At 32.5% G+C, this 27,996-nt stretch overlaps 1 protein-coding gene across 3 annotated transcripts; it reads right to left on the bottom strand.

Moving 5' to 3' along the window:
* Positions 1-46: 46 nt before the first annotated feature.
* On the bottom strand, positions 47-27,996 carry LOC114931883 (serine/threonine-protein phosphatase 2A 56 kDa regulatory subunit gamma isoform). 3 transcript variants are annotated; one of them, XM_085483151.1, is made up of 9 exons: positions 27,442-27,996; positions 27,148-27,210; positions 10,119-10,290; positions 5,129-5,331; positions 3,347-3,741; positions 2,906-3,239; positions 2,614-2,832; positions 2,156-2,377; positions 47-2,075 (listed from the first exon to the last, which is right to left on the bottom strand). In XM_085483151.1, the coding sequence occupies exons 1-9, from the start codon at positions 27,442-27,444 to the stop codon at positions 1,926-1,928; spliced, it is 1,761 nt and encodes a 586-aa protein (XP_085339277.1). In that variant the 5' UTR covers positions 27,445-27,996; the 3' UTR covers positions 47-1,925. The 3 variants fall into 3 exon arrangements, with proteins under 3 accessions (XP_085339277.1, XP_029159852.1, XP_029159853.1); XM_029304019.2 differs by lacking the exons at positions 27,148-27,210; positions 27,442-27,996 and adding exons at positions 15,322-15,806; positions 17,414-17,697; XM_029304020.2 differs by lacking the exons at positions 10,119-10,290; positions 27,148-27,210; positions 27,442-27,996 and adding an exon at positions 6,729-7,806.

Here is a 27,996-nt window from a genome sequence, read left to right as displayed (position 1 = left end):
CTTTTATCATGCTTTATACGTATGAAAGAACTCTCACGGTACGATGCAAATTTAATGTGTCTTTATTACGTGTGTGAAGTGACCCGGCAGCTCTATATCATTTTAACAACGGCATTGTTATTATTATCATTATCAGCATTATTACGATTATTCTTTTTTTATCAGCTTTCTATAGCTCGATTTAAGCTTTTGCAGGCGCATACATTCACATTCGCGGAGATTTCTTATGTCTTCGATGTTTCTTCGAGTTGCTCTACAATAGGAATTTTTCCCCCCTTTATTTCTCTCTGACGTGAAATTTCTTTTCTAAGAAATGCGCGATTTATTTATTATCGATCTAATTTGAAAAACGCTGATTAAACAGATTCACAAGGCATGCCAGCTACTACATTATTACTATTACCCTACTTTCGTGTCGTTATATTCGTCTCTCATTACTAAAAATAATACAACTAATAATTATATAATGATATTTTTATATCTTTAATTAATGATCAATTAGTTGAAATGGCCATTCCTTCTTGTGATAGGAATAATTAATAAGTAAATAATATTTTTAAATCTATCTCTCTTCGTAGCTTTAATTTCTAATATTTAATATAAGTGCTTATCGTATATCTATATTCAACAAGGTATCCTCGACAATTATTAACGTAACAACTTGCCAGCAGCGCAAGGGCTAAATGTATCTTAATATTTCCTCCTCTCTTCTTTCATTCTTCTTCCTCCCTATCTCTTGTGGCCGCAACAGTATAATCTTTTCTCAATGAATCCCAAGGTCAATGAGTTAACAACGCAACATGTTATGCAAGCATTACTGAAATCCTGTAATATCGATTATATTTGGCAAAGCGACATGTAAACTCGCTGCTTATTCTTGCTGTTTGCAATATATAGGCCCCGTGCGAGGAGGCATGCTTTTTTTCGTGAATGCATTCCACAGGCATCTAGGCACAACAGATATAAAAGTAGTACACTCAGAAGTATCCAGATTTTCTCGTAGCAATCTATTATTTTTTTTTTTTAAAATAGCACTATCATATACATCCTCCTAAGATAACGCGCGACGGCGTATATCCTTTTACCCTCGACATCTCATTTATTCGTTTCCTTCTTCTTTAACTACAACGAGCCTGTAGTGTTAAAGCAAGTACGTATATTTATATATGTATATATCATTTGCACATAAATGGAAACGTCATTCGCAAGATTGTTAACACAACAAGCTCGCATAGCGCGCATAATATGGGTTACAACATCGAGCATACATTTATATCTTCGCGATCACATTCCCGCATACATAATATAATATCTCTCTCTCTCTCTCTCCCTCTCTCTCATCAGTATATAAAATCTTTTTGTAGAATATACCAAATCCGTTACAACCGCAGTAATCATTTCGTTTTACGTACCTTATTCGTGTATTATTTTATATTGTTGAGATGCAGCAAGAAAGTAGCATCCCAAAGTGCCTCCAGTTTGTGATGGAGATTCTACGAGTAATGTATTTAGAGCCCTTTTCGCTTACCGTATGCATATCTTATATATAACAATGTGATTACAGTTTCCACTCACAGCTGTAATTTTCTCTTTCTCGTAACGAAGAAATAAATACAACGCATTTCTACGAAGAATGAAAAGTCTCTTCTGTGTAAGCTTCTACGAGTACCTATACACTGTCTCTTTGAGTCGCATCACGATGCGCGGCGGGAAAGAGTAGGGTTTTTCTGGTTCTCTATTAAAGTAAAAACAAATACAATGTGATACATGCTGAAATAATAATACGGTTTTGCATAATGTGATTTTCGTTTGCCAAATCAATATTCGCGTTCTTATCGCCGTTTTTCTTTTCCCTAGAAAAAAAGCTAACTTCCGATGTTACTACAGCAAAACAGAGGATACATGGGAAGGGGTTGTGGTAGAGACTAGCAATTATTCGGATCTGGTGGCGTGACAAGGTATTCATCGGCGCGTTTATGGTCGGACAATGCCCGCATTGTATACGAGTCCTGTGGTAAATCGCTCTTCCTTCGCAAAAGCGGCTTTACTTTGTTTACAATTGTCATTTTCTTCGCCTGAAACAACGGAATCTTCATTAAAAAAAAAAAAAAATATCGAAATATATTCTTGGTCTTACACAAATATCAATTCATACCTCATTAGCTTTAGCTTCAATTTTCTCCAGAGTAAGCGGAGTTTGATCTGTATCACCGTCTTCATCGGGAGGCGAATTATCTATATGCTGTGGTGACATATATAATATATTATTCGTTGTGTTATTTGCGATATTATAATTTGGATGTCTCATAGCGAGCGCTTCTACGCGCATCCATGCTTCATCTCGATCTTTAATGAGTTTTCGCTCTCTTTGACGTTCCTATAAAATAGAAAGAACAGCTATTTAATCTTTCTACAAAATCAAGTCAATGCAGAAGTGTATAGTTCTGAGATTATAATCTTAAATTCATATTTTTCATGTTTAACATATTAACTCGTCATTTTGAACCATCATTTATTTAATATTAAATATCTGTTTCAGCAATTTATTTATTTATTTATATATATATATATATATATTCAGTATTGAAAATATAAACCATTACTCGAACATACCTGATAGTATTGTGTTGTACACTCATCAAATACTTTTTGATTCATCTCCATAAAAAGTTTCAGGGCGTTGTAAATTAAACCGTGAATCGTCTTGTTCCAGTGATTGCGAGAGTTTCTATAAAAAGCTGGATACATTATTGGTAAAATGACGGAGTAATTGTCCGATATCAAAGACATTATGTATTCGTTATTCCAATAATAGAGAGCCCTTTCTGCCACCTGAAAAAAACCGAGTAAAGCACACAACGTGAAACACTTTGAACAAAAAGGGATAATGAAATTGCACGCTTACCTGGAAATGCGGTGATGATACGCATTTGGCCAGTTGCCTAAACAACGGATCCATGACCTTTTGAAATTCAGCCGGCTCGATGACGTCTAAGATCTCTTCAAGCTCGTTCAAGAACATAACTTCTTTCGGGGAATGTGTTTTTGGCCAGAACTTCAGCAGGTTTCTAATCACGGGTTCCGTTAACGACGGATCCTTTTCCAAAAATTGGACGACGCAGTACGCCAGTTGCGGATGGTACACGGATAATGACTTAGCCTTATGCAGGGGTAGTAGGACTTTTAACAAAAACACTTTGTGCTCTTCTTTCAACGGCAGAGCAAAACCGTTTATAATACTGCAAAAGAAAAAAATTAAATTAAATTCGGAAATAAAAGTCAAGTAATGAATACAGTTTATACATTTGTTTGTGCATATTACACATTCTTATCAAAATTTATTTACCTTCCTAAGATTTCAAGCAATTCTGCGATGCCATTGTGATGCTCCGTCTCATATATAAATCGATAGAAAACATTATTTATCTGTTTTCTAATATACGCCCTGAGACCCAGGAATTTTCCATAAATCCTATGGAGGGTCGTTTTAAGGAAGTCCCTCTCTCTCGGATCCTCGGAATCGAACAACTCTAAGAGCTGCAGTACGAATTTTTGATCTATGTAGCGCCTCGCTATAGACGGTTGGAAGTCCTGCGATTCTAACAATCGCAAAAAAAATTCGTAGACAAGCTGCAAGTGCGGCCAGGCCGCCTCCAACGTCGGTTCATCCTCCTCGGGATCAAATTCTGCGCCGTTAGGATTTGACGACGGAGGTAGCGTCCGGAACAGGTTCACGGCAAACTGTAAAGATTTTTCATAGTTTTAATAAAGTTTTCAATTTTAATTGTTAAAGCGTTTTTTTTATATTTAAATTATATTTCCATCGATTTTATATATATAATACTCATTTTTTATTATTCATTCTTTTAATGTGTGTTATTATGTTCTCTTTATCGAGTTTATTTTCATTTTGATACAGAATTTCCTGTCATTCACATAGTCTTGCACATTTTCAATTTTCGAAAAATAAAATGTGTAATTTGCAAGGATCTCTATGCTTTTAAGCAAAATATATTAATATGCAAATGCAATATGCAATATTTTAACTATATTACAAAATGTGTTTAAATGTAATTAAATATATTTTAATATTAAATATATAATTTAATATTTAAATATATAAATAAAGTAGAAAAAAATTAATTTGGTAAAAAAATTCTCTGCGAATTCCCAGCATTTTTGTTTAAAATTTCAGGCAAAATCAGAAAATTTGTAAATACAGCTTTTTAAAAGTTTCTTATTGTCTACGTTTTTAATGTTTTCTATTCATATGATTGGAAAGTTATCAAGAGTGCAATTTTTCTAGCATTTGATTTATTAATTGTAAAATTAATGTGGACAATGACAAAGTATGATGTATCATTATATCTCAACGCTAAAAATATATGCAAAAATAGAAAACAAAAAATAATTTATTATAAACGTCTTGAGAAATATTAATTTATTAAATTATTTTTCTTTAAATTAAAATTCCCAATTAAAAAAAACAATTTTTTATGAACTTTACATAAGATCTTGATACTAAAATAAACTGTCAATAAAAAAATCACATAAACATTTTAATAAAAACTTAAACATTGCAAAGATAAATTAGACATCTGTTTCTTAATTAAAAAGTTAAATAAGAGTAAAATTATGAAAAAGGCAAATTTTTTAAAATTTTCCTGAATCCTAATAAAATTCTAGAATTCCCTGATTCTTCAACATAAAACAAAATTCTCTGAGAATAGAGGTTTTCAAAATTTTCCCTGTCTGAATAATCTTAAGATTATTTAGAGACGATTGTTCCTCAGCAAAAAATGTCGAGGGAGGTCATCATTTTTCGCATGTTCTCAATTTTTGGCACCGTGTTAGAATTCTACTGAAGTAAACTCTACCTGAAATTAATCGAAGAATGTGATTTTGTTAATATTTTATTTCCACGAGGCTCAGAGTTTGCGGAAGATCTTTTGAAAATGAAGATCTTGGAAAATTATTGGTGTCTCGACATTTTTGCTGAGGAAAAATCGTCTCCAAATAACCCGAGAAAATTTCCTCTATTAACAGGGTGTCCCTGTTAATTATAAATTAACATAAATTTTGCCACACCCTGCACATTAGTAAAAAAATATGGAAATACATTACTTACCATGTTCACCGCCTCGGGATATATCGCCTCGGTGATAACGTTTTTGTTTTTGGTCACGTACTCGACCATCTCGTGGAGGGCAGTGCGCTTCACCTCCTTCCATTTCAAATCCGACAGGGGATCGGACTCGAAGTCGAAGAGGACGCAGCATTGCCGTAGCTTCTGTATAAAAAGTTCCTCCCGTTCGTTTCCCTGTTGCGTTTCTGTAATCAGATAGTTCGATGATTAATAGGTCACGCCGCACTTGCCGGCCTTTAGACCGATAACACAGGGCGATTGATGGAATCGCGCACCTCATCGCTATTAATCATATTAGCTTAATATATGAATATCGATGCACGCCCGACGACGTAAGCAGACATTCGAATATATCTTTTTTTTTGGTTTATACCGCCTCTGTTTTTGTTCTCTTCGCTGGCGCAACAAATAGCTTTTCCATTCGCCCAACCGGCCTTCTTGACGCAAATGAGAAATGATTCTCTTGAACAAACTTTCAATCCTCGATTTAATTTATGCTTCATACTTCGGCGTCGAGATATTATTGAACGGAAGTACAAAGTTCTTATGTATATTTGCGAAATGTGATGAACTCGCTGAATTTTTATCTCGCTCTTCTGTGTTTTATACAATTTTTGTTGCATTGTAAAAAAAAAAAACCTGTGTCGCATATATAATAAAATATGCAGAATTTATCGTCCGTCGTGGTTTTTATAATTCTCAACGTAAAGTCTCGGTTTAGCAAAATATGCTCAAATTTATACCTAAATATGCTAATGAATTCTGATAACGATGAGCATATCTGGAATAAAATTTACCGCCGATAAAAGTCGAAGCACGCGATATTTCTATTTGCTTTTCTGCGCCCGCGTTCGATCTACGTATGTATATACATATATAGACAGTTATATTGCAGATTGTTAATAAACCTCTATTTTATTCATCACGAAAAGAAATACGAATACCGCGGTTCTGCTTTTGGTTGACATTTATGCAAGCTTTAATAGCACTGGATATAATGATGGTAAATTTTCGATTCGAAAATCTGAAAAACGCTGCGTTTACCTGATTAATCAACTAGATTCTGCAATAGAATCGGTAACGACCTTCAAAATACCACGACTGTTACCGAGGGAAGGCATTATTTATCGTCTATTCTATTCCTGGCGGTTTCCATAATGGGAGAGGAATGAGATCGATTGCCAGATTTATTGCGAGATTCGACGAGACATTTTCGCGGATGTTTCATCTTCGAATAATCATTTTAATGTCATGGGTTCGTTTAATAAAAATAAAATTGTAAATTAATTTTATTCATTTTATACTTCGTATATCTGTGTGTCAAGATATAAATCCTTATTCCATTAATAGCGAATCGATAATATATTTATAAGTTAAATAATTCATTATTTAAATTATACATTTTATTATACGTATGTAATTAATTCTAATTAATTATATAATAATTAAGAAATATAATTAAAATTCATAATATTTATTGTACAATAATTAATTATTTATATTAATAATTTTGTGATAAAAATGTGCAATTTAATTCGCAAAACTGATTGAAACGAAAGAAAAAAAAACTGGAAAACTTTACCATTTAGAAGAGGTTGCAAGGGTTGATAGTGCAGCGCGAAGGTCACCGGGTAACCCTTGCTCGGGTCTGGAGGCAACACCGTCGCCAAGGCAAGACCCTGATGAAAGCTGGGACTTTTGGGCAGAGCACCACCCAGAGATGGGCTAATTCCGCCGACATGAACCATTGCGCCGATATTATGTATACGTGTGTCGGAGAGAATTTTTGTTATTTTATACTCGCGCCTTATTCATTGGCGGAGTCTCTTCGAGGATGTCGAATTGACTGAGCAACGGAGAAAAATCCGTTTCTCTCTCTATATAGTATATATATATATATATCTTCTTTTTTTTATAACACAATTTGCAACACTTTTATATTTCGCACATATACATATACATACACGCGTACATAAACACATTCACCGGGATTGGTCTTCTGATATGTCAAAGTCGCGATCAATAATATTCTCTCTTGCCTTCCCGCGATTTTGCTCTTCAATTTATTCCAGGACAGTTTTCGTTGTGTTAGATTGAAATTTTATAGACGACTACTGATGTGTGTGATATGTAATTGAGTTTGTAAATATTATTATTTACTATCAAATGTAATATATATATATATATATATATGTATGTATTTCTATTATTTTCTGTTAAATTTGTCCCTGGTTTTTTTTACGGATTTGATTCGTACGGAAATCAATTTCCGGGAGAGTGTTTTTATTTTTCATTATCCGCTATTCGATATTTTATTAGGCCGTCGATTGTCGACCTTCGAGACAAATCACTTTTACTCCCTACTAACTTCTCATTTCACACGTTATTTTTTCAGCATTTCAGCATCGCGCAAAAGAAACGCACGCGTAACTTTGTTTTGCCAAACCATGCAGAAACGTAACTGTACTTTAAAAGTAAACCAACGTGAATCGCGCTTGTTACCAGCACCTTGCGAGAATATTTTCGCGCAAAAAAAATTGATATCTCGAGCGTCAGCGAATGTAATGTAAAATTTTTAAATATACGAAGCAACGTGAATTTTATATGTAAGATTCTTGAAAAATATTTTCTGTCAATTAACAAACTCGATTCAATCTGTAACTATTTAAATATTTATTTTCTAATTAATGTATTAAGCCGATAATTATATTTTACTGAGATTGATCAAATTTATAAACGTGAATTTTTCGATCTCGTTAACTCATTAATAATTCTACTAGATTTAATAAATTAAATTTGTCAAAATTGCAAAATCCATGAATCTTCAGTCTTGTATTTTTTAATTAACACACAATTTTTCGCGTAGTATCTGAGTATTAAACATTCAAATTTAAATGACTGTGTTATTACTTTTTTATATAGAGCTCTTAAATAATTTTTCCACTTGCTCACAAAATTGTTTCTCTAAACCACAAAATTCACCAACTATTATAAACCTTTTAAATTACAAAAAAATTCACTTGCTCGACCGGAAAGTCACTTTTTAACCAGATTCGCCAAAGAGAACTATATTAATATTTAAAAATTGTCTCTTCCCTATTCTCTAACAATCCATAATTTTTTAAATGCAATTATTCAATCACACAAATTTATTTTATAAACCTTTCAAATTACAAAATTCACTTGCTCGACCGGAAAGTCACCTATCAACCAGATTCGCCAGAGAGAACTATATTAATATTTAAAAATGGTCTCTTCGCTATTCTCCAATAAATCCCTAACTTTTTAAATGCAATTTATCCAATCACAGGTATCCCCACTAATCCCGCTCCCAGATCAGCGTCTTCAAAATCCTCCACAGAGCTTCAAGATAGTCTCTTCGCGTTCGCCCTTAATCGGCTCCCTTTCACAAGATTCGCGACAAGGAGAGCCCGGCGACCGGCTATAATTTCCCGTCGTTGTTTAACGCTCGCAACAATCTGTTGCTTCGTCCGCGTCAATCGATCGACCAGGGAAAGGCGAGCCTAGCCAGCCAGCCTTCCTCTCCGGCCAGCTTTTCCTCTCTTCGGGGTGTCCGCGCTGCGAAGCCACCCCTATGAAACACCGGCGAGCACTAGGCGGCGCATTCTCGCGACTCCCCGGAACCCGGTGACCGCGTTCGCGAGAAACGGGAGGTGGGGAAGAGGAGGGTGGGAGGATAAAAGGGGGGATTGAGAGAGAGAGGGCGATGGCAGGGAGATTCGCCTAAGTGGCACCGGCGGTCAATGAACTCTCGCCGGTCCTCGCCAGGATCTCGCGGGTCATCTCTCGATCGGTCACGGGGTTGAAACACTCCCCTTCGCACTCTCCTGGAGGGAGAGACCGTGCAGGTGGAGCCGCAGCCAGGTGGAGCTCCCTCTCCCTCGCGATACGAGGGTGCGGGTTCCGGAGAAGAGAGATCTCGCCGAGGGATGCTGGAAATGGCGGTACACGGAGGATGTTCTGTTTACGTTGGAAAAACGGGGAACCGCGAGTCCCTCTGCCGGCGCGTGCGCGACCCCCACAAATCGATAGACTCTGACGCAGGAGGTACTTCTCGGCACAACCTCGATTGACCGGCATTACATTGGGAAAGGACAGGGAGAGGACCCGATTTGTCGTCCTCTTCTCTTCTCTTCTTTTCTCGATCTCTCGTTTTCGTGTCTTATCCATCTTCCTCGGTTTGTTTGTTTGCTTACGTGATACGCGCGTCTCTCCACGCTCATTTGCCGCTTGCCTGCTCTTTGCCCTGAACTAATTGTCCAGTTATAGTCATGTATATTAGTTTCTTGTGGAACGGTTTCTTCAGGTCGAGTCGATTTCAGATTCTCAAAGTTGTTTACAAGCAATTGCACGAGTATAATGGGATATACGTCATGCGTCAAAGAAATATATAGTGTATGCTAAACTTTTTTTTATTACATTGTAGAACAAGAGCATCGAGTTCAAGTCATCAATTAGTTGGTTTTATTTAATGGAAATAATAAACGAAGTACCCGTGTGTTTTCTATATTATTTGTATATATTATTTAAATAATAATCCCTCATTATATATTGAGTTTCTAATAGGATTATACAAAGAATTGAACCCTAAACTTGGCGAAACTAAGGAAAATATTTTTGAAAATATAAAATTTACGAAACACATGCAATAACTAAATTTAAAAAATATCTCTGTCTTTAGGAATACACTTTCTCAAATAGAAAGTATACTAACGATGTATTATATGTTATATATGTAATAAATAATATATTTAATTACAATATATATGTACACAACACGAGAAATGTGATTCATATTTATTTATCGATTTAAAAATATGCTTTAGATTAAGTTTAGATGTAAACAAGAACTTGCGAATATAAGCAGCGAAAAACAGAAATGCATATAGAATGCACTGCCAAGTTTGGAGTTAATGTGTATGTTTCGTGAAATATTTCATAATGAACTTACCGGACAACAACGGCAATTTCTGCAATTCCCGATTTTTCGATATATTGAACCTCGAGCTGCTCTGCCGTTTATCCTTTTTGATTACAGGTCCGCCGGGTTGGTACTTAATTTTGTTTATGAGTGTAGGTGGAGGCGGTGCGTTGCCCACCGGAGGTCCGGTCATCTTGTTTGCCTGTGGGAAATGAAAAAAATATTAGAATTTGACGAGGATTAATAAAAAGGGTTCTTTTTTTTATTAAATTTTTAATTTTAAAACATTCGTAAATTTTGAAATATCGAATTTATATAAAATTGTTATTAAAGAAAGATATTTAATTTGTGGAAAATTTGAATATGGTTTATTTTTTTTTTTAATTGAGAATTTATTTTAAATGTAAATTTTTAATTTGCAACATTCTGAATAAAATATCATGAAGAATAATATTTCATTGAAAAATCATTGATTTTAAAGATGTGAATTGGAGAATTTTTTTTAATTATGAATTTTCAAATTTTGAAATATATTATGAACACATTAGCATAGAAATCTTGAAAAAAATTTTTTACAAAAATATTAGAAATATAACAATATATGAAATTTGTAAAATAATTAAATTAACATATCACAATAAGTATAACTTTAAATAAAAAACTGATATTCTAATGAAGAGTCTCTCAATCCTTTTCGACCTATTTCTACGTATAAAAATATTCTTTATAAATTTAGCTGTAGATGTTTAATTAATGAGCCCAAATAATCTACTTAAAGCTGAATCAAGCAGGTTCAAAGTAAGTTAAATCAGAACAGACAGCGATGACTAGCGGACTTAATCCGCAGGGTAACTCGTCTTCCTATTAATTCGAACTGGCCGCAGGTGAACGATCGATCGCATGCGATAGCTCGCTGATCAGATTAACGTTACATAAATGGAACGTGAGGAAGCGACGTCGACCTCCATGTATCGGCGATGCATATACGGTACAAGAAAAAAGCTGCACGTGTACGTGATCTCTTTATAACATCAGAACTGGAGAAGGTGTCTATAAATTCACGCCCACATCCTGCGTGATGAAGCTGTTTAGCCGATGTAAAATTATTATTTTTTTTTTAAATAAAAACATCGAAGCACAAATAAATTGTCGAGTGTGCTTTCCGAATCAAAGTACGTGATAATATTCATTACGAAATACTCAATCTATTTAATTATTTTTGATGGAATTTAAAAAATTGTTTCTATTTACGCATAAATACTTATATATTTAACGCTTCGTTTTGCTAAAATAAATCAAGTGCTCGAGAAAAAATGAAATAAAAGAAATAAATAAATCTCCCTACATGTGCAAAATAGATATTATATACGTGTTTACGATTACCCGATCATTTTACTCGTTATTAGCAGATGCGGCCATGAACTTTGCGACAGAGGAAAAAAACACGTGAACAAACAGCGTTCCTTTTAATCGTCTTTGATCGCAGTTACAAAGTGGGTTATTCGAACGAGCGAGAAAAGTCGCTAACAACACAAATGTCTTGTACTTTTTATCCCGGATTGCAGTTAAGTCGACCGAACAAATGAACGTCCCGTAATGATTCCAATCAAATACCCTTCTTCTCGCATGGCAGCTTTATTACAAACCGACTGAAGTATATAGTTACTAGTTACGCGAGCTTTCTTCGCTCACTTTCCCGATCGTTCCGCTTTCGGAGTTCTCATGCGCAACATCGAATATCTAATTAACAATCACCGATTTTTTTCCTACAGTCTTCCACTAAAAATCCGTCAGCTATTACAAAATAACTGACGGATTTTCTCTTTAAATTATAATAATAAAAAAAAAAGTGTAATTTATTCGCCAAGTTATGTAGTTTCAAGGATTAGAGAATTGTAATTAATTGAGGAATTACAAAAATTAATTCTTTCTTATATAATTTCAAGTTTTCTTTTCCACGGAATTATTTTGCGCGAAGCTACACAGTTGAAAAATTTGACAGATATCACGTGTCCCAAATAACGGCCCACAGAAATTTTTGTGTTAATTTAACATGATACGGATATGTTAAATGAAGACACAAATACTGTGTCAATATTTTAACACAAAATCAATGCAAAACTTCAAATAATTTAAAATAAATTTTGTGCAAAATTAACATAGTATGAATGTAAAAATTAACTAAAAATATGTAAAGATATCCCCACTTATATTATAAAATAAAAAATTTTAATAGATAAATTTTGTCTCTAATAAAACAATATATTTATTGTGTAAAATTGTTTTAATAATTGACAGTTGTTTTAATAATTTAACATTTAAGTTCAATTAACACAACAGCAATATGTTAAATTAACAACGTGTTAAATAATTAACACAAAAATTTTAACGGGGACCGTTTTTAACAAGAAAGCACAAATTTTTCTACTGCATATGGGTTCGTCACGAAAAATATTGAACGCAATCAATAACGCATCTGCGCAGCATTATGACAGGTACTATGTAGGTAAGTTAAATGCATAATAATAAAAGAGTGTTAATAAAGCGCAACATGTGTCCGCAGATTGCGAATAAAAATAGATGGAAATCACGGTCTAATGAACTATTATAAGTTTACACCGTCACTCATATAAAGGAGTGAGTTTGTTTGCTGTTATATCTTCAGAGGAGCATGCATGTGCGAACATTGTACGTTTGATGAACAAAGAAGGCGATACAATGCATCGTCTCTCAGTGAAATCTGCTATCTACCTTTATAATGATTGTGTGAGAGAGAGAGAATTTAAAAACTCGTAAAACGCGCCACAAGTGAACAATATGCATAAGTCGTTTTATGACGAAGTGATGTATAATAAACCTTTATCGGACAATGCCTTATCTTTCGTAATGTAAAAAGCTTATTATCCAACAAGTAATAAAAGAGACTATTTTATCCATGAAAATTGTTTTCAGAAACGCCACAATATATAAATAACTAAATTAGAATTAAACTGTAATTCAAAATTTAAATAAACATGCTTCTCCGTGAAAAAAATTCCCCCGGATTATCAAGGATGTAAACTTTGAATGTAGCTTTCGGTAATAATTAATTTTGAAGCCAAGAGTGTAACAAGGCACCAATTACCGTATTTACCTTCGGCAATATATATGTATAGCGTGTCGATAAACTGTCATCGTACCTTTTGCAGCAGTTATTATACAGTTTGAAGTAAATTAAGTCTCGGCCGATTGATTGGTTTTATATGTATAAGCGAATAATGGCTTGTAATGAATGGCTTTTGCAGGAGAAGAGGTCGATCGGTATTAAAATTCACGGTCAGAGATTACAAGCTATTACAAGCCTCTAGTCTAACAAGAACTTCCATGCTCGAGGGACTGCAAAATAGCATTCTGCATCTTTCATCTTTCTAATGGCACTTCTCGTTTTCATCAGAGGCCATTCATTATTTCGTATGAATGCGATGTCAGTTGTGATAAAAGAGAGTGATTATATGCGAAGCGCCGTTTGATATAGAGCTGCCATCGTTTTTAACGGTTTGATCCCTAATCAGTATGTCGATTTCTATTTTTTGCCTCGTTGAGTTGTGTGACAGCAATCTCACTTCTCTTTCAAGTATATTAATTCTTTTAATTAAATGCGAATAAAATACATAATATATAATGTATCGCATGATGTTTTCATGGACCTATAATTGTGTTAAAATTAAAATACGAAGCTGATTTCTATACTTGTCATTAATGTAAATAGGTTGCATAATAAGTTATTTTTAAATATTTTTCATACTTTCAAATAATAATATAAAATTAAAATGTAGAAATAAATTTATAATAAAAAATGGAAATGTAATAATAAAATATTAAAATAGAAATAAAATAAAATGATAAAAGTAAGAGAGCAAAACAACGTGATAAGAATTATCTTCATACGTAATTAATATACTTAATTATAAGTTGAGTTTTAAATATACATATATACAGATTCAGATTTAAAATTAACTTTTTTAATTTTTTTTAATATGTTAATTTATATAGACGAAGATTAAAACGCGAGTTTAGAAGTCACCGATCTTTGGCCTTCGATAGATTCATTGATTGAAACGCAATAATCTTTGATACTTGAGTCATATATTAAATGTAATGAGATATTTTGTACTTTAACACAAGTATATAATGCTCTTTTCGACACGTCGTTATAAAAGTAATGCGCATTCTCGATATCGATTATATACGCACTTATCTATAAATACTTATCCTGCGCAATCAAAACTAGCGTGTTATGCTGAAAAGTTGTTAGATATCTTTAATCATCGTTATCAGACAAGTTTGATAAGTATTGATATATAAATATCAAGAGAAATCTTGCATTTATCGCACGCTAATATCGAACAAGAACAAATAAAAGAGTTAATATTCCAGAAAGTATACGCGCAATAATAATTTAGAAGAAAATAATAAGAAAATAATTTTTTTTATTAAAGAAATAAAATGTTACCTTCATGAGAAAGGTAACATTTCATTTCTTTAATAAAAAAATTATTTTCTTTCATAAAACTCGAACACTATATTAGATAAAAATATAAAGCATATATCCATACACTGAAAAAAAATTGTTAACTTGACTAAACCTTTCAACTGATTGTGAATTACTATTTCGTTAAATCAACATATATTAGTATTTAAATCAATTAATTTAAATATTTTATAAATTCAATTAACAAAATAATATTTAATTGAAAAATAATATTTAGTTAAAAAGTCAAGTTAACAATTTTTTTCAGTGTACAAAAAATAGAAAAAATAAAAATATAATAAAGGAACTCGCAATGTTTTTATTCTACATTTGCACACCGAAAAAAATTGGTTAACTTGACTACCTTTCAACTAAATATTATTTTACCAAGAGATACAGTTCCAAAAAATTAATTTTCGCGCTTTGGGCTCTATTGGCCGATTTAAAATATCATTTATGTTATTAAATATTATTTTATTAATTAAACATATAAAAATATTTAAATTAATATATATATATATATATATATATTTGACTTAAATACAAATATATTAAATGAGCAAAATAATAATGTAGTTAAAAGGCATAGTGAAGTAAATTTTTTCTCAGTGTACCAGACAAAAATAAATTCGTCACGTCGCGGACGGCTACGAATTTGAAATTCCTTAATATTGAATGAGCGAACGCAAATCGTTCGGGACAGCAATTCTGTGGGAAACCTGCCTTTTTCTTGAACACGTTCCCGAAGGCGAGACCGCTGAACGTTTGCATCTTACTCTGCATTCCAGCGCGCTGGATGTAGTATATCCGGAACAATGATCCGCCCGGAAAGGGAATAATTCACTATCGGCACAGCACAGGAGCGATTCGCCCCAGGAAAAAGAGTCTCGCGACGACGTCGAGACGCAACATGATTCTCGCATTCGCGAAATTCTCCCTCTTCTCTCGCGCGACGAGAAGCGAGTCTCTCGATCACACACCGCGGCTGTCGAACAGCCGATTCACCATTTCACGATCCATCGGGAATATCCGCTTTCTTCTCGCCGACACCTGAGAGTGCATCCCCGAGTGCATGCCCGAGAATATTCCGCGGATGCTCGAGGGAAAACGCGTCGATTTTCTTTCTCTCTCTCCTTTCTTTAAGTATTCAATCGAATCCCTCACGGTTTTACATCGACGTGAAATCCATCAATGCGAATCATTTATTTCTGAAAAAATGTGAAAGACGCGACTTGCGAATATAGATTTGAGTTTCTCCATTTAATTGAGAATTTTTACACGACAATCTTTGGGGGAACAAAATTGGGGTGCAATCATTGAAATGTGGGTCGGCGGATATGTTACGCTCTACGATATCTATTTACAACGATGACAGTTCTCTTGCGAATAGTTTACGCGCGAAAAGGCGGACGTATGTATAAAAATAAGTCGATGGAATGGGATGTCTGGGCGAGATGAGGAGGGAAGGAAAAAAGAGAGAGAAGTGGACTCCTTATCCAAGATTAGAAAAAGCTGCCGCAAGTCTTTGTGCTCCGACATTTCGCACTTGCGAGTATTTTTTTTTTTTTTTTTTTTTTGCTCGATGAAAGCGATGAGAGAGTAAATATTATTTTCTTATATCACTAGCTGTCACGCGGTGTTTTGTGATTCAATATTTCCGAATACCGAGCTTTCGACATCTGACGTGACGTAATTAATGTGATTAACACTGATAACGAATAAATCGTCGCCAATTAAAATATTTTTCGAATTGAAAATATTTTTTAGATTTTTTTATACATCGCGATTAAATTTTATATATCTGGAATAAACTTTAAGATTTTTTAATATTGTTTGATTAATATTAATTATATTTGATTGATAATTATATTTGATTAATTATATATATAGATGTTTTTATAATAAAATAATTATATATAATGTATTAATATAAAATGTGTATTATATATTAATACATTATATGAATTAATCATAATTATCCTATGTATGTACAATATAATTACCGGGGTTCATTAGTTTACTTTCTCTTTCGACATAATTTATTTAATTTTATAACGATGTATTGAAAAAAATTGTTAACGACTAAATCTTTCAACTAAATATTATTTTGTTAATTAAACATATAAAAATATTTAAATTAAATATAACATATTACATAACAAATCTAATAAAATAATAATTTAGTTGAAAGGTTTAGACAAGTTAATAATTTTGTTACAGAGTGCAGAGTACCTTCTCCAATAATAATAAATAAAAACATGTATATGTTTCAATGAATAAACAATTTTTTTTACGATCGTAAACTTGTCGCTCTTGTACGTGTGGAATTTTATTTATCTCATGCACATATAGGTACACTGAAAAAAAATTATTCAATTAATAAACAATTATTTCAACCGCCTAATAAATTTGAAACAAATAAATATTTGTCACATTAAATCAATATAATTAGTTGCAAATCAATAATTTGAAATTAATCATATTTCATATCATAATCATATTTATCAAATCAATATATAATTAGTTACAAATCAATGATTTTTATTAGGCAGTATTGAAATAAATATTTATTCGAACTGAATAAATTTTTTCCAGCAATATTAATGAACTTCAACAATGAACGAAGAAGAAGAGGAAGAAGATCCGCGATTTGGGGAAACTCTCGAGATATAAATATTCCCTCGGAATCTTCTCACGAGCTGATCTAGTCGCGACACTAATCCTCTATAATAATACGTAGTACGCAAAGAGAATATATATCGCGCCGATACGCACTGGGGAGAATTACACTACTCGTAAAGGAGAGAAACGTCACCTTCTCGTCGTCCGGTTTCCATACGAGAAATCCCCGACGACACTGTTTTCTCTCGCGCGAGAGAAACAGAGAGAGAGTTCCTCTCCGGGCGCGGAAAGCCGCGTCGCGACGCTAACGATTTCAGGAGAAGAGAGAGGGACCAGATGTAGACGCGAAGAAGAGAGAGAGAGAAAGAGAGAGAGACGGCGTCGCCGACGTCGCGACGCCCAAGATCGTCCGAGAGACGCTTCGCGGAGACGACGGCGACAGCGGCGGCGACGGGAGCGCACTGTCAGAGGCGAGCGGCGAGCGTGCACTCGTGACCGAGAATCGCAGCCAGCCATCGCACCGCTTGCGACACTCTCCTCGTGTACACACGATCTCTCGCGCGCGCGGCTCTTTTGGCGAGCGCGATCGGCTCCCGCAGCACGCCGCCGTCCGATCGACGCCGATCGTTCAAGGCCGCCACGTACGACCTTAACCCTCGCGCCAATTATGAGGAATTACGTTTCATCTTTGCGCCAGACACCTATATATGTGTGTTGTACAGTCGTGACTATAGTGCTATTTAAATAAAATTATATATAGGTGATCATCTAGATGAAACTTTGGTAGATGATAGAAATATGGAGTATCTATATATATCTGCATCTTAGGTGAAAAAAAAAAGAGTATTATCGTTATTAAATTATCTTGTAGAATAATTTTCAGATAATTTTGATTTATAAAATCGTAGCACATAAAAATACCTTGAATAGTAGAACTTAAACAGTAAGCGATACAAATTTATAAATAAAAATAAGAATATATATATTTTTAGTGTTTGCTATTATCTAAATAAAATTATAGATGAGATCATCTAGATGAAACTTTGGCGTCATCTTATTTTTATATAGATAATAAAAATATGGATTAGCTATATCTGCATCTTAGGTGAAAAAAAGGATTATCTTTGTGCTAAATTATCTTATAGAATAATTTTTAGATAATTTTGATTTAAAATCGTAGCATATAAAAATACTTAAACAGTAAGCAATAAAAATTTATAAATAAAAATATGAATACATATATTTTTATATTCTTTTATAATTTACATTTTGTTATAACTGCATGGAGAGAATTTTATAAGAGTTTCTCTGATTAATATTTACCATAATAAAAAATATTAATAGGTATATAGTAAATTTTACTATGTACATAACAAAATTAATCGAGTTATATGTTATATCTTATTGTGGTAGACATTAATATTTTTATTGTGGTAAATATTATTCAGAAAAACTTGATTTTCAGGGTAAATTCTAAGAGAAAATTTTCTCTGTGTGTGCTTACATAAGCAATCTTAAAAATTATTATTTAGAAAATTATCTAAATAAATCGCCATATAATTTTATCTTTTATCTAGATATATTTATAATAAAATCATCTTCATCTTATCTAAGATGAACTTACATATTTTTATCTCATCTTTATCTAGCTAATTTTAAAATCATCTAAGCACAACACTGATTATAGTCGTGACTATAGTTAATTGTCTCTCGATGCCTCTTCTCCCTTAATCGAGGTAAGGATGGAGAAGTTTCGATTGCTCTCTTGGGACAATAATTATTATTCTCTGGAGAGAAAGAATATACCGAGTTTAAAGACGAAGAAAAGAAAAATATAAGAATAAGATAACAATTCTGTAATAAATCTCTCGCAAAGATTCTGCTCCTTTTAATTTTTCTCTTGTTTATAAAAAATAAACAGAAAATTAATTTATATTCTTACATGCTTTTTAGAGAAAAAAAAATATTATCTTAGCTGTCTTTTAAAATTGTAACAATAATGTAAATATGAAGAAAAATAATAATTTTTTTACTCCGAGTTTTTAAAGACGAAGAACAGAAAGATAAGAATAAGATATGAAGAAAACAATACTGTAATAAATCTCTCGCGAAGATTCTGTTCCCTTTAATTTTTCTCTTGTTTATAAAAAATAAAAAGGAATTAAATTTATATTCTTATATGCTCTAGTTTAGAGAAGAAAATATCTTTGTTGTCTTTTAATATGTAATAATGATGTAAATAAGAGAATTAATTATAATTGTTGCTTAAAGTTTATAATTGAATAAATTATCTAATATAAATAATTTAAAATAAATCTAATAATTTTAATATAGGTGCACCGAGTTTAAAGACGAAAGAAAGAAAGATAAGATATAAAGAAAATAAGTCGCAAAGGTTTTGATCCCTTTTAATTCTTCTTGTTTAAAAAGTAAAAAGAAAATAAATATTATATTATCTTTTTTAGCTGTCTTTTAAAATGTAACAATATAATAGGAAGAGAAATTATATAATTTTTACTTGGAATTTTAAGAAAACAAATTTTCGTAATAACAATTTATAATTGAATAATTATAAATTATGTAATATATTAGGAAGTATTCTTATAAAATTGTATGCATACGTAATGAAATTTTCATTTTTCTTCTTTTTAAATAAAATTATAGATTTTTTTAAATATCAATAATCAAGTTTAGTCAAGATGCGATCTTGTTTGTAATTAAAATATAATTCACGATTCGATGATATTATTGTGTAATGTATTTACAGTTTTTATCTGATTGTGAACATTATCATGTATTAGTTGATAGTGAAAAAGTTTCTATTAGAAGATGATAACAACGGATAAGTGATCTTAATTTATTAATACGTACGTGTCATAAGTACTATATAAGTTCATTTTAACGACAATATACTTGTTAACTCTGCTTCATATTTTTTTATATATAATATATGATGTTAAAAAATTAGACCGACAAATTTTGAAGGGAAATAGAAGACTTTAAAATAAGCGTTTTTTTAATGTGAAATAGGACTTAAACAATAAACAAATATATAGGTGGAAAAATTAAATTATTAATTGTAAATTTTTATCTTAAATAAAACACGCAACAAATGTATAAAAATAATTCACACTTTTTACAGTAAATGCTCAAAAATTCTTCTATTAACTTACAAAGGTGACGAACTGAAAAGTCACAAACTCATATATCTCATATTATATAATATTAAAACTAAACGTAGAAAAAATTAGTATTAACAAAAAGTATTTATTTTTAAGTGTTTTTTCTCTCTCCCTTCAAAGTTTGTCGATCTAATTATCAAATTTCATATTGCATATAAGCCGAGGAAGAACAGATTATATATCGCATATTTTCCTTTGGTACAATATATCCTCATTAAATCCCTAATTATTCTAATTTTTTATCTCTTTCAGTAATGCATCATTAATAATATTATAAAATCAAATTATGATGATATTTAATATTCAAAAGAAGCGTAAAGTAAAAGTTAAGATTAAAAATGACAAAACTACTTTTCCATATCATCTCGAGAATGATTTACGATATAATTCATACTTGGTACTGCCGCAATATTTAAAATAAAAAATAAAATACGTAGAGTTGTTCTCGATGAATAGGAAGAGCGGATTTGAAATTTGTGCAAGAGTATTCGTCGGAACAAATAATTGGCAATAAACCGCTGACATCTATCCACACCTATATCCCGATGCGATATATATCGTTATACACGGTGTTAACAGAAATACACATCGACAGAACAATTACGAACGCAGAGGTCTTTTGTACACGTCGCGTCGCTCGGGCTCGCTTTCCTGTCATTCGTTATTCCCTAACAATGATGATGAAGCGGGTTTAAGCGCCGCGTGACGAAACGACAATGCCCGGTTACTATTTCTGAATACCTGTGGGAAATGCAACATATGCATGTACATATATGTACGACAGGAAAGCGCGAATTTGCGAGTAGCCGCGTGTGGTTATTAACAGCAGGTGACAAAAACGACGCGTGCTCGTTATATATTTCGTCAACGAGATATCCAGTTGCTAAACACAATAGCTAAACATTATAATTGAATACGTTTTAAACATTCATTCATATCCAATTCGCGACAAAATTATTACAAATAATTTTGTAAATATATATTTCATAATTTAATATTAAATTATAAAATTATTTTAAATTGAATGTAATTTAAATTAAATATCAAATTATAATATTAAATATTTAATATGTATTTTATTAAATTATAATTTTTTTATCTTTCCTGTAACACATTAAATTTATACTTTTTAAATATGTAGCACTTCTAGATTTTTATTTTGAAAATAATGCATTATAATTAAAGAGGATAGAAAATATTATAGTTCAAAAAGAATTAAATAGTAAATATCTGCACATTGAATGGTTAACTTGATTAAACCTTTCAACTAAATTACTATCTTGTTAATTGAACATATATTAGTATTTAAGTCAAATACATGTTTTGATAGATTTAATATGTTATATGTAATTTAAATATTTTTATATGTTCAATTAACAAAATATTATTTAGTTGAATGGTTTAGTCAAGTTAACAATTTTTTTCAGTGCAGATATAGGAAACGAATACACGTTAACAATAACTCATACTAGTACGTTATATAAATTATTTTCTTGTATGTAATTAACGTAGACAACAGATGATCTATCTGAGTTCTCACATAAAGTATCCATATAATGGCGTTATTTTTTTCTTTTTAATACTTATTATTTTCTTTCTTTTGACACTTCTTTATTTGGTACCATTGTGTAAAAAAACTAATTTTGTGGTCATTACCATATTTCGTTAAATCAATTTCATTAAATCAAACGTATAGTTAAAAGTTGCATGCAAGATAAAAAAAATGCAGATTTATCTCAATTATAACTTTGTAATCTAAGAAACAAAACTTGTCGACAAGATTGAGATTAGTAATAATCAACGCATATTACTCGACAGTATTATTCAATTACTGTAATTTCTCTCTTAAATGCACGATATAACATTCCGTAAATAGGTATCGTGTGATGGGTGACTAATGATACATCTATTGACGTAACGTGTTTCTAGCGCACATCAGCTGACTCTGACACATCCGGATATTACGCCATTATTTCGTACAAGTTCTTTTCGATATCTCAATCATATGATTGGACTATTTGTAGTTTCGCTCTATATCATTTTCCCGGACAATTTCCACGGCAAATCGATTATCGCGATTCTTTCGACATCGCGCAATTTGTCATCGCGTTATGGTGACGTGACAAATGTACTCGTAGCCCCCATCGCATTAAATGTCAATCGAACGAACAATTGTGTGCTGAAGTGACCGCGGAATGGAACGTCAATTGACGGAAAGCATAACTTTTGCTCGGTCTGTTCGATTTATATTTATTTCAATCGCGGCCTATTTTGGGGAACGATCATGGAATTCCGAATTCCGAGATGAAGATGTACTGTCATGAAAAAAAATTACTCTTGGATCATCAACCCTTAAATATACTATATATCTATATACATACCATACATCGATCTTGAAGAGAAATGTACTTGTCCAGCTCTTAAATATTTTATGAAAATATTCTTGGTAGTTTTTATTCAATTTTCAGGTCATATCGAAAAAGTCACTTGAACTTCTCGCAGCCCTCCTTACTTTTATCCGATAAAATTTGAGTAATGAAAAAAAGTTTGTTTTACTTGTCCACAGCTAAATATTTTCCACGGTTCTCTTGTCTATCAATTTTTGATATCATTTGACATTTAATATTTAATTAAATAATATCATTTTTTATATTACTCAGGACTTACAAATTTTAAATCAATCTCTTCGTGATTTTATTATATTATTTTATTAGTGGAATGACTTTTTTAGAATTTTTTAGAATTTCATAATATTTCCGCCTGTAGTTTGCGTACTTGCTCAAATTACTTTGTATGCTTTTAGACTCTTTTTCGGCTAAAAATCTCGCTATTTTTAACAAAGAGGAAGCTAACTGCGCGTCGCACATTATCCGAGCCTTTAGTAAGCCGTCGAAAAAACGTTCGCGACACAGCCTGGAATGCACCATCGCATCAGTATTAACTATTATTAGCGCGCTTTCTATTTGCATGCCGCTGAAAATAGAGAAGGCGCCGTTCTCCGGATCGCGTGGTTAGTTTTGGCGGGTGGGCGAGAGACAATCGCGACGAGATTTTCATGTGATCTCATTAACGAGAGCGCTGTTGCACACGCCGCAAGGGAGTTCACCGAAAATAAACACAATGCAACATGAAATGTCGCATGCTTTCGTCACGATTATTACGAAATTCTGATTCGCGTCTTCTTCGATGTAATGCGAAGTAATAGCAAAAAAATTATATGTATCTACGCTGAACAAAATTTGTTAACTTGAATTTGTTAACCTTTCGACGAAATATTTCTTTTGTTAATTGAACATAAAAATATTTAAATTAAATATAATATATATTATATAACAAATTTAACAAATCATATTTGGTTTAAATACTATCTAATCTGTATATGTTCAATTAGCAAAAGAAATATTTAGTTGAAAGGTTAACAAATTCAAGTTAATTCAAGTTAACAAATTTTTTTTCAGTGTACGATTGCAATTGAAATATTTAGTCGTCGACATTTTCCAAAGAGTTACGAGAAAACGATTATATAATTTGCTATTATTACACAGATTGTGAGAAAAAAAGTTAACTGAATCGTTCAACTAATTACTATTTTATTAATTGAACATATAGAAGTATTTAAATTAAATACAACATATTAAATCTAATATAATGTGTTTTGACTTAAATACTTATATGTCCAATTAACAAAATAATAATTAGTCGAACGATTTAATCATAAGCAACATTTTTTCTCATTGTCAGTGTAATATAAAAAAGTATCCTTAAACGCACTAATAAGAAAAACCTGTAAGATTTTTAAAAAATTATGCAATCGTAATGTATTGCAATAATAATAAATATTATAATATTTATTTATAAATTATATATAAATATTATATAATTTTTATATATAATATTATATAATTTATGAATTGTATATAAATATTATAGTATAAAATTTCTCAAAAGTAGAAAGCAAAATTTCTATTAGATTACTTAATGTGTATGTCATTACTTATATTTATTTACATTAATTACGCAATTATCGTCGCCAATTTTATCTAGAAATGCAGCGAGTGGGAGTGAAAAAGGCTAAAAGGCTCGTTTGTTAAAATTGCGCGTAAAAGTGCCATACAAGATAGCAGTTGCACGTGTACACACGTATCGGTACAATATATTACAAAGTGTTCGTGCTTACGTGCGGCGCAAATTGCATCACTTTGAGCGAACTTACAAATGCAATTTCCACTCTAGCGCATCGCGAGATTCAGAGAGCCAAAGAAACAGAGAGAGAGAAAGAGAGAGCTATCGTAATTCGTATACGACATTTATTTTTGAAATATCCGCACGTGTCACGTGCTCGTCTATTATCTGTCAATTTAAAACGCGCGCGAATTAACTCGTTATTAAATCCGCCTTGTTTAATGCAACATTGCGCACTCTTTTTATTTTTTCGTACACATCATCTTGTGCGACGAATTAAAATACGGCGTCAAATGACAGCGCGTATGTATATGTAAGTTTATGCATGTGTCAAGTGTGTAAAGCGCATGTTTGGCATCGGATCAATGCATCAATAATGCTCGTTTAGTGGCATTGATGCCTTTGTGTAATCAAATCTACTCGGGGAGGAAAAAAAAAAGAATTGCAAAGGAAGAGCGAACGAATGCAAAAATCCGATTGTGCTTGAAAGATCTATCGAAATTCTCTATCGACTTTTATTTTAAAAAATTATTTTCTATTTATTTGAATTTTATCTCGAAAATAATAGGAACGCTATTATTATTTTGATAAATATAAGAATGTTATGTAATCCAAATATAAATTTGAATTAAAATTAAGGAAATTAAAGTGAGTAAAAAAAGGGCGCGCCTTTGCTTCTTTCTCGAGAAGACTGACGGAATAAACAGAGCGAATTTCGTGTTAATAAACATTTACGTAACGTCACGTTATCGTTACGTGCAAAATTAACATGGAGTATCGATTATATATCGTTTATATATCGATGAGATACGAAAGAATAAAATTAGTACACGCGTGCAACGATAAATTTAATGTCAAATGGAAATGCATTTTGAAATTATTCGAAACGAATGCTCATTAATTCAATGGCCTTAAAAAATAAAAAAAATTTTTTAATAAAAATAAAAACAAGATTTTAATATTCGAATTCTATATATATATAAAAATTTCCATAATTACCACTTAATATCCAAACGACGTTATACATAATTTATGAAGAAATCATATTGATCCTTGTCGCGATCAATTGTGATGTGCAAAATTTTTAGCGCGAAAAAATATTAATTTTTTTATCGCGATATCCGAATAATATTAAACATGGGGGGCCGTGCTTTCTTGTAATATTATACGGCGTTCGTTACAAGTGCTCCACCATCACAGATGCGCCATCTAGCTCGAAACTGTTTCAACCCTGATGCGATAACAATCCTTATCTGACTCGGTGAATAACGTCTAAGACCGCTGATTGAACGATATCAATCATATAAGTGCTTTGATGTAAGCGCAGGCACGTTTTTAGTTCGCTGCCAAGAATATATTTATCACTCGATTGTAAGAAATCGTAGTCATAGAGAAAATATAGCACTGATATTTTAAGAAAAAAAAAAAAAAAAATTCGTAGATAAAATTTATAAAATATATAAATGATAAGCTATAAATAATTTCATTATTTTTCTCTAACTACTGGTATTCTTTTGTACTTTGATAATATTGTGATTAATGACCCAATAAATTTGACAAGTGATATGTCTATCTAAAATACGAGTTAAGATATCATACCTAAATTTAATTTATATTCTTTCCTATTAATTTAATCATCTAGGATTATATAAGTTAGAATTTAATTTCAAGTTTGCAAAAAGTTAAATATAAAATACATCCTCAACAATTTGTCACTTGCGATCAAATATTGATTTCTCTTATGACAGAAGAAGTTATGCAAGTTATGTAAAAAAGTATATTATAGATATTGTGCATTATAGTCATAGCCCCATATATAATATTCAATACACGATTATCCTTCATATTCAAATAAATAAACAATGCTCTGCATTCATGAATATGTGAAAGAAGTTAATTTTATACAAAATTTTGCCCTATTGTTTCCTATATTCTTATAATACATATATATATTTCAGATTTATTTAAATTATGTCTCTCTCAAAGATGTTACATCTACAATATTTAATAATATACTTCTATTTTTCATATTAGTCATATAAATACTCTTTCATAATCATCAGTATTTTTTCTAATATAAAATCACATAAACAGTACTGCGATACAAAGATCAATGAACATACTTATCAATGCGAAGGGTATAAAATGTGCTATCGTTGCAAGATAATAATATCAGATATGTCCCAACGATACTAAAAACTGTATGCGTAGAGAATATAACTTCGTTTAGCAAAGTTTCTCCTACTAATACACCAGATTCTTTAGAGAAACCTAAAGCAAAAAGCTAAATATGCAGATGCATATGATGAATTAATGCATGTACTCGTGTAATGTCAGAGCAAAGTAACAAAAAGCGAAGTAAAAGAGATGCAAGATGTCGGGGAACGTTCACGGCCACGCGGCCGCGATCTGTCACCGGAGGAATTCGCATTCCTCCGCAAAGTAGCATAAATAAGTTACCACCTCGTGAAAACTCGGATAATCCACGTTGACAGACGTCGACGAGGGAGACGAAAAGGGGAGTAAAAATAGCGAGGCGGAGAGAGAGAAAATATAACCTCACCTCGTCAACGGCGTCGACGTCCTTGCCGTTCTTCGCCTTGTCCTTGCCGCTCTTCGCCGTTTCCTGGAACAGAAGGACCGGGATGAATTTTTCCGCTGCAAAAATTTCGCGCGGGAGAACGCCGCTCTCTCGACATTAATTAATTAATTAATTAATTAACGGAACGAAATAATATAAGTACAGGTAGTGGATAGAAGGAGCCGGGAAAGAGAGAGAGAAAGAGAGAGGAGAAATAGGAAAAAAAAAAGAAAGAAAAAAGAAAAAGAAATTCGAGGTCGGAAAAAAATGTCATACCATTGCGCTCGTTTCGGGCGCGCGGCCGAGTGAGCTGCAGCGCGCGTCGTCGTCGTAGTAGTTGTGTTGCAGCAGTAGTATTAGTAGTAGTAGTAGTTCGAGTACCCGTAGCACTTGTCGTCGGCGACGTTTGCGCGTTTTCCGAGAAACACGAGGCGACCGAACGAGCACCCGAGGAGTCCGAACCTGTCGAACGCGGCGCGATTAAACCCGTGGGTCGAGCGGAGACGGAGAGCCGAACCGAGCCGAGAAGTCGCGTTCGTCGAACAGAGAGGGCGGCCTCTCTCGCGCGGAATCGGGATCGGGTCAAGAAACCGGAGTCACGCTACATCCTCGGCCGCCCGACGAGAGGTGTCCGTTCGCCTGCCGGGGTTGTTTCCCCTCTCTCTCACTCTCTCGCTCTCTTTCTCTCTCTTTCTTCTTTTCCTTCTCTCTCTCTCTTCCTATCCTTCTCAATTCGCGCACTTCATGATATCGTTAATTACCTCGTACACAATAAATACATCTTTGTAAATAAATACTTGAATAAATAAAAACTTGAATGAATAAACGAGG

Source organism: Nylanderia fulva, unplaced genomic scaffold (genome assembly GCF_048542155.1).
Source record: "Nylanderia fulva isolate GAGA-0341 unplaced genomic scaffold, ASM4854215v1 Scaffold10, whole genome shotgun sequence".
Taxonomy (NCBI): Eukaryota; Metazoa; Arthropoda; class Insecta; order Hymenoptera; family Formicidae; genus Nylanderia; species Nylanderia fulva.
This window is presented reverse-complemented; position numbering and strand designations above follow the sequence as displayed.

Bases quoted from the DNA above. Each gene is read 5' to 3' on its own strand.
- LOC114931883 (XM_085483151.1), bottom strand. The intron at 3,742-5,128 runs GTAAGTAATGTA...AAATCTTTACAG, and splicing joins ATCCCGAGGCGGTGAACATG to TTTGCCGTGAACCTGTTCCG. The intron at 2,378-2,613 runs GTATGTTCGAGT...TCTATTTTATAG, and splicing joins GTACAACACAATACTATCAG to GAACGTCAAAGAGAGCGAAA.